Source organism: Pseudorca crassidens, chromosome 3, assembly GCF_039906515.1.
Source record: "Pseudorca crassidens isolate mPseCra1 chromosome 3, mPseCra1.hap1, whole genome shotgun sequence".
Lineage (NCBI taxonomy): Eukaryota > Metazoa > Chordata > Mammalia > Artiodactyla > Delphinidae > Pseudorca > Pseudorca crassidens.
Genome location: NC_090298.1, coordinates 124703587 through 124719422, shown reverse-complemented (window position 1 = coordinate 124719422; position 15836 = coordinate 124703587). Strand labels below are relative to the sequence as shown.

The 15836-nt window shown below is 44.2% G+C and overlaps 1 protein-coding gene across 1 annotated transcript in view; it reads left to right on the top strand.

The window, feature by feature from the left end:
- The window catches only part of HTR4 (5-hydroxytryptamine receptor 4), a 157606-nt gene extending 145504 nt beyond the window's left edge, over positions 1 to 12102 (top strand). Inside the window, exon 6 of the mRNA XM_067730124.1 lies at positions 11111 to 12102. Within this exon, the coding sequence (XP_067586225.1) occupies positions 11111 to 11198 (88 nt within the window). The 3' untranslated portion in view covers positions 11199 to 12102. The remainder of the gene's footprint in view (positions 1 to 11110) is intronic.
- Positions 12103 to 15836: the final 3734 nt, after the last annotated feature.

The window sequence follows — 15836 nt, the reverse complement described above, 5'->3', positions numbered from 1 at the left end:
TTGGCTATAAGTGGTGAACTCCAACTTTCTCAAACAAATGATTGTGACTAAACTGATTTTTTTCCATTTTTTAAGAAATCTTTTCCTTTGAAACACTTTTATATCTATAGAAAAATAATACAGAGATAGTACATAGCGTGCCTATGTACCTTTCACACAGCTTCCCCCAATGCTAACGTTTTACATAGCTATGGAACATTTATCAAAAGCTAGAAAATTAACATTTATCCAATACTATTAAGTGAACTACAGACTTTATTTGGATTCCCCTAGTATCAAATCAGATTTTGAGTAACTTTGTTCAAAGTCATTATTTTGAATTTCCATTATTAAGTTATTTTACACTACAGTAATGGCCTTGAGGGATGTTTGAAATATTTTCCTCTGCCCTATATGGCCCTGGTTGGTTTTGCTATGTTGATTTTGTTGACCTTCTTATGTTTCTTTTTTCTTTGCACATGTCAGCTATCATTTTTCCTGCAATCAGTTTATCTACCACTAGCATTACGTATTTCCCTTCCCATCCTAGTTTCCAGTCTCTCCTCTGCTGTGTGTGGAAGAACCAAGCTTTCTAGAGTTGTATGCAAACTAAGTTTAAATATTCTCCGAGTGAAAAACGAGGAAGACTACAAGGAAAGTCCACACCTTTGGGACAACTACTCTGATTACTCAGAGACTTTAAAAAGAACAAACAAGCAAACAAACAAAAAACACCTCAGTGCAGGTTTCTGGATAGTTAAGGTCACTGGATACCTGACCTTTAGATAAATGCAGTGTTGCTAGTAAAAGATTCACAGAAACACGTACATGCACGTGCCCCTCTGCTAGTTCATTTTCTCTTGATGCCTTAGGTTTTCCTGAGTTAATGACTAACGGCAAAAAAGTCCTATCTCCACAATCTGTACTGTTGTTTCCTGCTCTCTCCATCCATATTCTTTCTTTGACTCCTTGAGATCTCCTGTATTAGTCTGCTCAGTCTGCTATAACAAAATACCATAGACCAAGTAGATTAAACATCAGAGATTTATTTCTCACAGTTTGGGAGGCTGGGGAATCCAAGATCAAGGTGGAGGCAGATTTGGTTCCCAGTGAGAATCCTCTTCCTGTCTGGCAGACAGATGCCTTGTCACTATCCTCACATGGCAGACAGAGAGACAGAGAGACAGAGACAGAGAGAGCATGGCAGTGAGGGTGGAGAAAGAGGACTCAGTTCTTTTTTCCTCTTCTTATAAGGGCACTAATCCTATCATGGATGCCCCACCCTTATGACCTCATCTAAACCTAATTACCTCCCAAAGGCCCCATCTCCAAATACCATCATATTTGGGTTTAGGACTTTAACATATGAATTTGGGGAGAGATTAAAAAAATTCAGTTTATAACACCTTCCCATCCTATACCAGTTGAAAAATATTCCTTTTGTATCCACAGACTCCTAGCTTCTTTGCCAGGGGTTTTCCATGGCAATGACCCAACCCATGATGTAAGTTTTGTGCTAGGATAGCTTTCTCAGTCTCCCTCTCATGGAAAGATTGAGAACCAGAAATACCCACAACAACAAAGACCCAACACAGCCAAGAATAAATAAATAAATTTATTTATTTATTTTTAAATTTATTTAGTTATTTATGGCTGTGTTGGATCTTCGTTTCTGTGAGAGGGCTTTCTCTAGTTGCGGCAAGTGGGGGCCACTCTTCATCGCGGTGCGCGGGCCTCTCACTATCGTGGCCTCTCTTCTTGTGGAACACAGGCTCCAGACGCGCAGGCTCAGTAATTGTGGCTCACGGGCCTAGTTGCTCCGCGGCATGTGGGATCTTCCCAGACCAGGGCTCGAACCTGTGTCCCCTGCATTGGCAGGCAGATTCTCAACCACTGCACCACCAGGTAAGCCCAATAAATTTATTTTTATAAATAAATAAATAAAAGTACAGGGCTGAAAGATTGTTTCTTCTTATCATATAATAAGATATGGGCTCTGCCTTCCAGGAGTGTCAGGAGGCCAGACATATGTCCAATCAGACACCTCACATTAGCAGATAATTTGTGTTCCTGTCAACACTAAATGCTCATGGATGGTGTAGAAGTCTTCTGGAATGGGTCTTAAAGGGTGGGTAGGATTTGGATGTAGCAGAATTTGGGAAGTCATAGTAGATGTGGAAGACAGGGATCATGGGCGTTATGTCATTTAGAATACTTTGGCCTATAAGCACTAGAATGCCTAAGTAAAATTAACTTTAAAAAATAAGATTATCCATTTACAAGATAGAAAGCTTGGTTTGGTAGAGTTTGGTAGTTTTAGTATTGGTTAATTCAGTAATTCAATAACACTGTGAAGAACCCAGATGCTTTTCCTCTGCTCTTTTCAGCCTATTAGTTTTCGTTCTGGATGATACTCTCATGGTCACAAACTAGTTGCAACAGCTCCAAACATTGTATCCTTCTCACATAACCACAACCAAATGCTAGAAGATAAGGCAGACTCTTATCATACTTGTCTTTTATTCAGGAGGGAAACATTTTCCATCAGATTCCCCTAGCAGACCTTCAAGTCATTGATCAGAAGATCAGAGGCCAAACCCTTAGCTGTCAAGCAGTGTTTTTGCCTGTACTAGGAGACAGGCTGTATTAGAAAGACAGAAGAGTGTGTGAGCACATACTTTTTTTTTTTTTTTTTTGCGGTACGCAGGCCTGTCACTGTTGTGGCCTCTCCCGTTGCGGAGCACAGGCTCCGGACGCGCAGGCTCAGCGGCCATGGCTCACGGGCCCAGCCACTCCGCGGCATGTGGGATCTTCCCGGACCGGGGCACGAACTCACGTCCCCTGCATCAGCAGGCGGACTCTCAACCACTGCGCCACCAGGGAAGCCCTGGGCACATGCTTTAAAGTAAATAACTCACAGTGCCTACCACAGGCTCTAAGCCCATTCATGCTTCCTGAAGAAAAACAAAGGGAGATTTATTGGAAAGATACAGAGGTATCTCATGGATCCCCAGAGCAGGAAATTTACTGGCTTTCATGGTGACAAATAAGGAATATGGGTGCTTTTAGGGATTAGTGTTCCTCTTTCCACCTCTCTGAGACCATAATCTCTTGTCTAGTTTTCACTGTACATCAACTTCATTCTTTTCTCTTTCTGGATCAACTTTCTCTGATTCTATGAACACATGGGTCAAACCTGGCTCCCCCAGGCAGCCCTTCCCATTCTCAGTTCAAGCACTAAGACCCTGATAATATCTCCAAGTCCCCAGTCACATATTTCCTGGAGGTAGAAGCAGAGTAACTTTGGACTCTGCTATGGCCAGTAGGTAGAGCCTCCTGCAGGGGTGGGGACTTGTCCTTAGATTATGGAAGACAAGGGCTGGGGAGCACCGCCACAGCTGTGTCCTATGGTGAAGAAGCACATGTAAGAGATTGTGAGCTCGTGATGGCATGGGGTGGGGAGGCCAAGAGAGGAACACAGTTAAAGGAAGCATTCCCTGTTTTGGAATCACTATAAATGTCTGTGTAAATACAAACAGCTGAATCATAGGTGTGGATTTTGATCCTGGCTCCACTGATAATCAAAGAGAGGACCTGAGGCCAGAATCCCTTAACTGTTAACAAGAATATCTGTTTTCTAATGACAGAGATAAGCTAGTCCAGAGCAGAACAACCAGGGAGCCGAGGGAGAATAGGAACCCTGGTCTATGAGGAATCCTGAAGGACTGGAGGTGTTTCTCCTGGAGAAGAAAAGTCTCAGGGGGGTTGAGGGCTCCATAATGAATGACATGAGCATCCACTTAGGTCTTCAGGCTAAACTCAGACTGGACACCCTTCACGGTCAGTGGAATCAGTGAGCATGTCCTGCCCATCACTGTCTGGAAGGTCCTTCTCTTTCCTCCTGCCCACTGCTCCTACTTGTGCTTTAGACCTGTCTTTTCTCTTCTGGAGGAACGAGGCTCCACACTGGTCTCAGTGTCCCAATCGTCCCAGTTATTCCCCACAGTGCAGCCAGTGTTCATTTCACTCTCCATTACCTAAGACTCAGCCCAACCTTCTGAGCCTAGCTTTTAAGACCCTCAGTCATGGGGCCTCTACCTCCTTTAAGCCTCATCTCCCAGCACCCCCATCCTCACCATGTAGGATACACTCTTAGAACATTCACCATTCCTCAAACATCACTCCAAGCTCTTTCCTGCCTCTGCACCTTGCCTAGCCCATGCTGTACCTTGAAAGCCCTCATTGCCCCCGTGTCCAATGCATCAGTGGGTCCTGTCAGCTCTGTTTTCAAGATATATCCTGAATCTGACTGTTTCTCAACACCTCCACTGCTACCATCCCACATCTCTGAGTCACTAACATCTCTAGACACCTTGAAAATCACCTGTGATGTATATGTGTAACTGATTCACTTTATTGTACACCTGAAATTAACACAACATTGTAAATTAACAATAAAAATTTTTAAAAATAAAAATAGAGCCAGTCCACACTGCCAAAAAAAAAATTACTCTAAGCATAATAACAATGTTAAATTAAAATGAGCATATTCCATCTAAAAAAAAGAAAAGGAAATCACCTGTGTCAGCCAAAATAATGTCCAAAGAGATCCACATCCTAATCCCCCAAATCTATGAATGTATTACCTTAGGTGGCAAAAGGTACTTTGTAGATGTGATTAAGCTACAAGTATTGAGATGGGGAGATTATCCTGGGTTATCTGGGTGGGCCCACTGTAATCGCAAGCATCTTTGTAATGAAGAAGCAGGAGGGTCAGAGTCAGAGAAGGAGATGTGGTGGTGGAAGCAGAGGTTAGAGCAATGAGACCACGAACAAAGGTATGTGGGCAGCCTCTAGAAGCTGGAAAAGGCAAGGAATGGCATTCTCCCCTAGAACTTCCAGAAAGAATGCAGCTCTGCCCAACGCCTTGATTTTAGCCCATTGAGACCAATTTTGACCTTCCGACCTCCAGAACTGTAAGATAATAAGTTTGCACTCTTTTAAGCTAATAAGTTTGTGGTAATTTGTTATAGAAGCAATAGGAAGCTAAGATGGCTCCTGATTTTCCTCTGGGCTCCCACTCCAACCTCACCTCTGCCCATTCTACACACCACAGCTAGAATGTTCTTCCAAAACATGAAGTCCTCATGAATCCATTCTCATTACCTTAGCCAGCTTCCTGCTGCTCTTACGATGAGCATAACAGCCCTTAGCAGGGTGAGTCTCTGAGTCTTCACTCTCCTCTTAAAGTGATGCTCGCCGTGTTCTACTCTCGCAAGGCACACCTACCCTCAGGACCGTGGTCTTTTACTCTTGCTGGCCCTTTTGCCAACATCTTCCTCCTCTTTACCCGTTTAACCCCTACCCATCTTTCAGTTCTCATCTCCCTCACTTCCTCAGTCACGCTACCCTGACACACTAACCTCGGCCACATCCCCTATGACATGTTCTCACAGCACCGCCAAATACCTCTCATCCCTAACACTTCTCAGGCCTGCGATTTTCCATCTCACTGTGGGTCTCCCGTACTACACTGTGAGCTCCTCGAAGACAGGGACTGTAGATTTTCCTCACCGCTCTGTTACCTCCAGGGCGTGACACAGTGGTAGGCACTCAAAATATATTTTTAAACAAATAAGTGGCTGAATGAATAAATGCCTAAGATTTGAAAGTCTCACTTCTCCCTGAACATCAAAAAACACCCAAGATGAGATCTTTGTTTCCAGGTAATGGGGCTCCGGCTTTCGTGAAACTGTCTTAGGGTTGAATCTCTTTAAACTCATGCACCTTGCGTTTTAATAATTAAAACATCTTGCAGTCGCCTCCATATGAGCAATGCCATGCGGGGTAGGGCCGGGATGATGTGTAATAAAGTCTAATCATTTCCTTATAATACTAGGCTGCGCAGGCAGAGGGGGCTATTATTATGCGACTAATTACATCCAGGCTGCTCTAAGTGTGATGCTAATTGCTCAGTGAATGAATTGTAGCCTCAGGTAATTACCAAACCTAATGTGGCTTCAGTCATGCTTGAGTAAATTAATGTAAAGAGGGAAAGCAACCCAGCTTGAAGGGAGCTGCCTCCTGCCTTGCTGTTGCTTGGGAAACAGCAGTTGGGTTTTTTCATCTGGACTTGGAACTGCCCAGGTACACCCACATATCCGGGGTCTGCTTTCCCCAGCACAGCTGCAAGATTGCAAGTAAGATATTACACCAAACAGAGCTGAGAGACTTTTGCCACTCAGAACAGATGACTGTCTCTCTTTGGGGCTGTTTCTTTGTCTGTAAAGCCATCTTCAAGGTTTCTTTCAGCCCTGTGATCAATGACTAAGTGAATAAACACTTGATCAATTATTAAAGAATGGATTTCTGCACTGAATCAGCTATCAAGCATTGTGTTCAAGTCTTACCTCTGTCATCAAATAGGAACAGTTCTCATAAACATTTATGGAGTGCTTACTAGCTGGCTGTCACTGTTCTAATAAGCATTTTATGTGCGTTATTTCACTGAATGCCCACAACAACCCAGAACATTTTGAATAATTCACAGAGCTAGTCGGTGCCAGAGGTAGGATTTAACCCGGGCATTCTGACTCAAGAGCCTATACTCTTAACCATTCCATACATAACTCCTTCTCTGACCCTGGGAAATTCACATTTTTTGCACCTTGGTTTCCTTACCAGTGAAGATTTCTGCACCCACTACATGTCCAGACCTTTGCTAAGCTCTTTATAGCTGTTCATTTTATCGTCCCAACAAAGCTGTGAGGTAGGTAGAACTAATCTACTTGATTAGGTCACACAACTAGTAAATGGTAGAGTCAGGATTTGAATGCTGTTCTGCAGTATCATGTACTTTCATGTACCCTTATTAGAGAAACACTGCACCGTCATTCGTTGTCACCACAACATCATGTGGACCTGAGTGCAATTCAAGCTCTGAATTCCCAAGGCAGTATGAGTTCATAAGGTGGCTTCTAGATCATCCCAAATCTGCTCAGATTGTTTATTTACTATCAAAGTGAAAATACCAAATTAAAAATATATCTCATGAGATTTGGGAAAACCTCTGCAGGCCAGACTCCATGTGAGACACACTGCCCTCTGCTAGAGTCCTGCCAAGGAAATCTCAGACTAGCTCCTCCTTTCTGGGTGCATCACCCACCACGGTGAGAGGACCAACCAAAGGTTGTAACAGAACACATGCCTGTCTGCTCAGCCTCACATGGAACGAGAGCTGCTGCCTTTCCACTGAACTCTGGAGAAGGGGAGTCTCCACTTGTTATTCTGAACAATTCACTTACTAGCACATGAGAAATAGATACTCAGGAAAGACGTGTTCAAGGCTTCTGTAGACGTGTGCGTGATTCCATGCAGTATATCTTCTTATATGATCAGAAATGCCAAAAGGTACCTCAACCAGGACACCCTCTTCATGTGGACTTGATTGATTGCCAGTGAACGTGGCTTATTGGCCATGAACAGGGCAAAGGTTCAGGAGTGTGTTTTGAGGTTAAGAGTGTGGGCATCGTGGACACTGTGACCTTACATAAATTGCTGCTTGATTTCTCTGAGCCTCAGTTTTCTCATCTGTAAGGTAGGTCCCAGTATAGTTGCTACCACTTAGGGTTGTGAAAAGTAAATGATACAAATGAAGTCATGTATGTAATTACCAAAAATCATGCCTGGCGTATATCCTAATTCCTTCATAAAATGAGCTGTGTATGATTTTCAGATACTGCAGTACAGCCCCATTTCACAGGGGTGTTTGGTTCTGAGCCCTTGTTTGAAGACCTGTATTTAAGTCATTAAGCAATGCCATTCAGGGGCAAGAGCAACAGGCAAGCATCTGACTGTGGTCCTGGCCAGGCTTTGCCACTCACTTACCATGATGCTCAGTACTCACTTAACTGAGCTGAGTCTCAGTTTTCTCCTCTGTATAATATTGGTCTTATTGCCTACCTTGCCTGGCCTGAAGAGCTACTTATAAATAAAGTCATGGGTGGGAAAATCAGTTAGTGCTGTTTTGGTACACATGCTTGCCAAAAGAGCTCTTGTGATTCTGATAAGGGAGAAAGACAAGATATGGGAACCTTCTACATCTTGAGTTCTTTTAGGTTTTACCTATAAAGGAAAAAAAGGAGGAAAATATTTTTAAACAGTAAACTGCTGTGCATATATAATTCTTGTCATTATTATATACTCATAACTAAATGAGGTATTGAGGAAAAGAAGTAAACAGAATAATTTCAGTTTCAATATTTTGAGATTCTACTTTGTGCCAGACCCTGTGCTAGTGTTTTTCATACATGATGCAATTTGGTCCACACACCAGTACTGTGAGGTCGGTATCATCACTCTCAGTTACACTGGAGGAAAATGAGGCATAGAGAGATTGAATAACTTGCTAAATATCACAGAGCTGGTTAAGTGGTAGAGCCTGGTTTGGGAATGAGGTCTGTCTGACTCAAGTCATAGTTTTCATCACTATGCTGCATAACACAGCCTCCAGTTGGTGAGCCAAGGCAAGGGAGACACTGACACATGTGACAGCGTCTGAGAACAGTTGTAAAGGCTAAACCTTCTGGTATGAAGTATAACAGCAAACTACTCTGTCACCTGGATTATTGCTGTAACCTCCTAACTGGTCTCCCTGTGCTCACCCCACCTCCATTCCATCTACTCTCAGTAGAGCAACCAGAGAGAGCCTGCTAAGAAGTCATTTCAGATCATGTCAGGGCGCTGCTCAAACCTTTCACATGTGGGAAAAGTCAAAGCCTTATCGGGACCTGCCAGCCGTGGCTCCTCCACGCCAACCCTCTGGCCCCGGCTACCTTACTGACCTCAGCTCTCAACTCCTTCCATTCCGCCCCTCACTCCTTCTGCCTTGGCGCCCAGCATCCTTGCTTTTCTTCAGACGTTCCAGACAGGATCTAGCCTGAAGCCCTTTGCAGTTGCTGTTCCCTCCACCTAGAATGTTCTTCTCCCAGATATGCACATGCCTCCATTCTTCATTATATCTCACAGGATCCAGACAGAAGACAGAAACCACACCAGCTATTTAAACAATATTTTAATAGTGTATATGGAGGTAGCAACTGGAGGAAGCAACTGCTCCCTCTAGGGCTGAGGGAACAAAGGGAATAACCAAAAAAATGTAGAGACTTAGAGGGATCCCACAGAGCAGAAACTTGACCTCTGAGGAGGAGGCACTATCTCTGAGGGGCTGCCGTGAAGCTGGTTATGCAAGAGTTGGAAAGACTGTAAACAAGACTTTCCGCTGCTACTGCAAGGCAACTGCCAGGCATCGGCGCTGCTGGGTGGACGAAGCATGGCGGGGGTGATGCTCACGAGAAGCAGGAATAGGTAGCAGGCTCACAGGAGCAGCAAGGTCCTTCTCCTCCTTCCAGGGTTCCAGGCTCTGCCAGTTGGAGGAGCCTGATAGGAGCTAGCCGACAAGCCAACATTTGGTTTGTAGAAGCACAAAGCCAAGCTTAGAAGGGTGGTGCTGAGGCTGAAAGATTATGACTCAATAGCTGGAATGCTGACCTCCCTAAAGCCTCTACTCACATATCTCACTGGGACCTGCCCTGGCTGCCCTCATGAAGACTGTGTGATCCAACCCTTTCTATAACCCTTCCCACTTCATTCTTCTCCTCAACACTCACCTAGCAGGTGCTTGTGGTTCTTCAGGTCATATTCCGTCTGCTTACCTCTATCTTAGCAGCACCGCAGTGACAGTTCTGTGAGAGCAGACTCATGCCCTTCACTTTGTGTTCCTCAGCTAACACCTGCTTCTATCCAGCTAGGAGGACTTTTTATTCTAGATCAGGGCACTATGGACATCTGTGGCCAGATAATACTTTGTTGTGGGAGTCTGTGCTGTGTATTGAACAATGTTTAGCAGCATCCTCAGTCTCTACCCACTAGATATCTGCCAGTAGCATTGCCCCTGCCGTGACAACCAAAAGTGCCTCCAGATTGTTCCGATTAAGACTCACTGTTTTAAATTTATAGCTACTCCATGCCTTGTGTGAGAACCAGTTAAGCATGTGGGTGTTGGTATCAGATAGACCAGGTTTGATTGGCTGTATCTTCACATATTACCTGTACTCCTTTGGGCAAGTCACTGAAGCTATGTGTCATTTTGCTTAAATGAAAAATAAACATAATAACCATCTCATGGGGCTGTCGTGCAGATTACATAAGGTAATGCGTGGAGAGAGTTTAGTACCTGGTACCTTGTATATACCAACCAGCCAACATGAGTGAGCAATAAATTATTATAATTCAAAGGAAAGCATCAATATAATTCTTGAGAAACCACCCCCAAGTTGGTTGTCAACATATGATGCCAAGTAAGTGGTATGTGTTCTTTTATTTGTTTTACTGAATGGGCTTTACACTGGCCTTGGGAATGAGAGGTAATAGCGCTCCTAAACTGTATAATGTCATAAGAATAACTGCCAGGTGCTGGAAACTGGGTTACTGATGACAGGACCCACTTGCAGTTGAGGTTGATTTAAATGCAGTTAACATATTGAGTGTAACCGTGTGATACTGCAGAAAAATAATAAACCCTTGTCAAGTAGTAAATGTCACTCTGATGCTTAGAGTCAACTTGCTGTTGGATTCATCTAATCGGTTTACTATCCCAGATGTCACCAAAAGGAATCCAACTAACAAATAGAGCTACATTGTCTTTCAGGCTCTGAGTGGCTTATTAACCTCAGTCAGAACTTGGCTATTGCTGAACCCAGAGCCATCCCTTGGGAACTTAGCATATTTAGGTACTGCTTGAAGTGGTACATAGGGTCCATTTTGATGAGTAACATGAGAGCCCCAGGCTTTGTTATGGGGAAATAAATCTGGGTACCAATCCCAGCTCTGCCTCTCACCCTCCATGTACCCCTTTCCTCCAGGACTTCAGTTCCTCACCTTTAAAATAAACAGTTCAGATGCTGTTATTTGGGCTTCCCTCTTGATGAAGTACCAGCCCCTGCCTGGCCCCACCTCGCCATGCTCTCGGAAGTGTACAGCAGAAAGGAAGTCAAGAGTGGTGGGAGTGCTGTCTTCGGTGCATCTGAAGGATGCCTGTCAAATTCTCAAGCTTTCTTTCCATCCTTCCTAGGTACAGAGTTCTGCACAGTGGACATCATCAGGAAGTTGAGAAACTGCCCATACACCATGACCCAGAATCCCTGGAATCATGCTTCTGATTGAGGACGTGGCTCACAACTAAGCCATTCATTCCCATTCATGTCTGCATGAACAGGATACCCTGGCATCTCTCCTGACCCTCATCACCACCAGTGAGGCATGGGGCAGTGGGACCAAGGGCCCAGGAAAGGTACATGGATGACAGGGTTGGACAGGATCCAAGGCCAGAGCATGGAGGATCTCAGAGTTGAGAAGGGACTTCAGGCACCATCAGATGCAGGCTCGCGGCCAACACAGAAGCAGAATCCTCCATAGCATCCCTGGAAGTTGGTCAGTCTTTGCTTGTACACCTCCAGGGATAGGAGCTCACTACCTTCTAATGCAGTTCCTTCTATTGTGGAGAAGCTTTAGTTATAAGGAAGGTCTTTCCTTTGTTGGAACACAAATTTGTCTCTGCTCTAGTTGCATCTGGGAACAAGCAGTTGGCCCCTTCTTCCACTGAGAGCCCTTAAATATTGGAAGACAATGATCTGCCGCCTACCCACCCTTTTAAGTCTTTTCTTTGAACTCAACAGCTCCTATTTCCTCTCCGTTCTGGCCATCGTCCTCTGGACTTTCATTGGTGGGTGAATTAATCAAGGCTTTTATAATGAAATTAGGTTGATAGTAGTGCCAAGTGTCTGTCCAGAAGAACTGAATTATGACAAGTGAAGCATCAGTGTTTTTTGGTTCATAGACCTGAATATTTTTCTTTTTTTCTTGGGGATAGACTTTGGAAACTCTGCTTAGGTTTTGGTTTGGATCCATTACCAGAAGGCATCTTTACAGCTGGTCTGGTGTGTGTGTGTGTGTGTGTGTGTGTGTGTGTGTGTGTGTGTGTGTGTGTGTGTGTGTGTGTGTGTGTGTGTGTGTGTGTGTGTGTGTGTGTGTGTGTGTGTGTGTGTGTGTGTGTGTGTGTCTGTGTGTTTAAAGATGACATTTTCTCATTGGCATACTGGCTGTGAGGTCATTTGAAGTAAATCTTGATTCACTCCCCTTCCATGACAATGGGGAAAGGACCTACATCTTTACCGAGAATGTCGATTGAGAATTGTCCTACAATTCAGATTTTGGGAGGGAAACTCAGTTGCTCCTATAAGACACCTTTTAGGGCCTTACTTTCTTGGGAAACTTCACTGGCCTCCTGCCTGTGAAGTTCCTGGGCTACCATTTTTCTACACCTTTTCCAGTATCTCATTTCCTCCAATCTCCTAAGGAGATGCTTCCCTAATGTCAAAGCTACCAACAAATGACTTTATGTTGGGGTGAATTATCCCCTCAGGTTGAGACTCTGAGGTTTTTCAGTTGCCTTTCTTTTGGCTGCTGATAAAAACCCTACTGAAGGGGTTAATTGCTGATCCTTATAGGGAAGCCTAGGGAACAGGCAATGTGGGGGATGGTTGGGAGCATACGTAACATGAACTACAAGATAAAGATGTGCCGTAAGTTTCTAACCTCACCAGTTCTCCTTGCCCTTCTACTTGGGCTGTTGGCCCCTCCTTCCTTCCCAAGTGATCTCAGAAGCGACAGTTGCCTCTTTCTCACTCATTTCATCCATGAGGGAAGAACTCATTAGCCCTCCCTCTTCTCTCTGTCCCCAGAAATGGTGAGAAGGATGGTCAGACTCCACATAGGATTAGGGTGACCAACACCCTGGTTTTAGCACCAAAAGTCCCACATTCTAGAAAACTTCTCAATCTCAGACAAACTAGGCTGGTTGCTCACCCCCTAGATGGAACCCTCCCTGTGCTGAGGGTTAAATAAGACTCCTCAGTGTTGCATTTCCTTTTTTTTCCCCACTTTTTCATGGAAAAGGCAGAGATGAGTGAATTTGGGGGTCCAGAGTTTTCCACATGCTGTCTTAATGTGGTCTCTCCTCTCATCAAAGCACAGAGAACTTCTTAGGGAAAGACTAAGACAGTCATAGAGCCAGCTCACAGTGAGGAGGAAAACGTTTAGTGCGTTGAGGCAGCTGGTAAACTTTAATACCTCCAAAGTCAATAATTTCTACTATTTAATACATACATGCATACACACATACATAAATACAGTAGGATTTCTTCCCTATGAAAAGTTTTTCTTCCCAGGAGCTTAGCAAGCATATCTGCTTATGCAAAATATTATTTCTCAGTGGCAGTCTCCCATATTAAATGGCAACTTGAACTTGACAGGGATCTATAGATTACAACATAGATGGGAAAATGAGACCTTACCATGTTACGGGTCCGTATCTTCTGGACTCTTTGGTCATGCTTGTGTGGGCCAGCCTATGAATGGTATCTGTAGAGGTAACATGCACCCTGGTTCAGGGAAAGGACAGCAATTGCAGGAATAGGAGCCCTTGCCATTGTCAAGAAGAAGGACCCCTTTGCGGAGAGGGCCTCACAAGCAAATTCTGCTGTCTCTTTGGAGCAGAGCTGGGATGGTGTGGGTGATGCACCAAATGCTCACATTGGAGCTTCACAGAACAGAAGCAGGCTTGCTCTATCTGGACAGCTACTAGCCTGGCATTACTTAAATCTCTGGCTCCCGGGAATCTAGGTAATATGGCATGTGTGTGAAAGCCTCAGAAGGAGGAGACTTGGAGCTTGTCAAGGAAGGAAGTACTTTGCTGTCTTCTCTGAGGCCATCCTCTTTCAGAAAGCCTGCAGTGTCATGAAGGGATGCTCCCAGAGAGAAGGGCCCATGGCCCCAGCCACATCTGCCAGATTGGCCTTGACAGTCACTGGGGTGATGGATGCTGCAATTAGACTGCCCCATGCCCGGGATAAAGGGGGTTCACCTGTGCTGCTTTGCACTTTGACTCTCCAGCCTACAGGGCTGTCCAGGTAGAAGCCCTGAAACTCCCTATCCAGCTCATGATCAGCAGCTAGGAAGCAAAAGGGATAAAAACCAACTTCAACTAACACTCAAGTATATGTTTGCAGAAAAACTCGTTCTTTCTGAGACTTCACCTTTTCATCTCACCAACATTTCCACTTCATGCTGCTAACTTGCTCTGTCCTGAAGCAAATTTCTGTCTAGCTGGGGGATGGGGATGTGGGCATGGGGGTGGATGAGGGAGGGAAATGGGGTGGATTGCTGGGGAGTGGCTATCATTAAATAGACTTTGTTATTTTCTTCAAGTAAGGACAAAAGTAATGTCTTCTTGGTGCTGTGCTGTCTACCCGTTTTTCTCTTTGGTGTTATATCTCTCTTTGGTGAGAGAGCAATATTGCCTTTCTCTTTTTCTGTATTACTTTGCTTTACTCTAGTCAAAGTCCTTACTGTAATAGCTGCTCTAGAGGGGGGAAAAAAAAGACTAATGCACTTACCTCTTCTAGTCATAATTTGCAATCTCTTTTCCATCTAGCCTAGAAAACTGAGGCCAAATATTTGGTTTGAATTTAAACAAATCAGGGATGGATTTGAAGGCTTGAGTTTGGGACACCATGTCACTTTGGGCCTTAACCAGCACTTGCTTCACTTATGTCATCTGCAAAATGGAGAAAATCTCTGAGCTGGTAGGATTGTTGAGTGTTCCAACATGTGTCACCCAAGTATTTTTACCAAACGTGTGTCCTGCCTATACTGTTATTTACTTAATATTTTTATTTAAGTCAATTCAAGTTTTCACTTACATAAATTTATCTTAGAAAGAAACACTGTATCAGTACCCCAAGTAGAAATTCAGAATTGCCATTAATAGAAAGCAGCCATAGAGAGGAATCAATGAAAGCAAAGCAAGATTATTAAGTTCTAACGGGAAGCCAACGCACAGAGCCTCCTCTCTGCTTCCGAGTTTGAAAGGGAGAGTGTCAGAGAGCTGTTAAGGCACCTGCCTCCCACGAGGGGTTCTTTAAGCCGAGAAGAGGTGAAAGGGAATTTACCAGAGAGAACTCCCAAACTTTATGAGCTAATGTGATTTCATGACAAGCTGCATTCCACATATTGTGGCAGCATAGAGAGAAAGGAAGTGAAACTGCTTATATTTTTAACTACTGTTATACTCGGTTCAGATTAGGTTTCTCCTTTCCTTTTCCTTCCTTTTTCAGCTCTCCCCAGAACATGTCTTAGGTAATAATAAAATGATAATAATAATGTAATAATGTAGCAATAATAAGAGAAGTAACATTTAATGAGCTCCTTTCTGCCAGGTACTATGTTAAGTGCTTTGTTTACATGGATCATCTCATTTAATCCTCATAAAACCCTTACAAGATAAGTACCAGAATTTACCCTGCTTTCCAGATGAGCATGCCTCCACTGAGAGATCTGGTGACTAGTCCAAGGTAATAGACCTGGGAAGTGTGGTTTGGAATGGGAACGTCGGCAGTCTGACTCTAAAGCCCATGGTCCTAGACGTGTGCAACACGGTTCCTTATTTGGACTGACTTACTCCACATCCACGTGGCAGACCCTGTTCCAGGAGGGAGCAGTGAACAAGCCAAGGCTGGCCCCTTTCCTCATGCTGCCTAAGAACTTCCCTTCCATGTCATCCTGGGACCTGGAAAGGAACTTGGGACATGCCTACTCCAGAGTGAAACTCTGCCACACACCCTCTGTATCTTCTTCTGCTCCCTTTCACTCTCTGAGCCTCAATTTCCATCTTCATACATTGCAGGGATTCAGGTAGATGATTGATCAGGAGGAAAGGCCCTTGCACACTGATCTTTCAT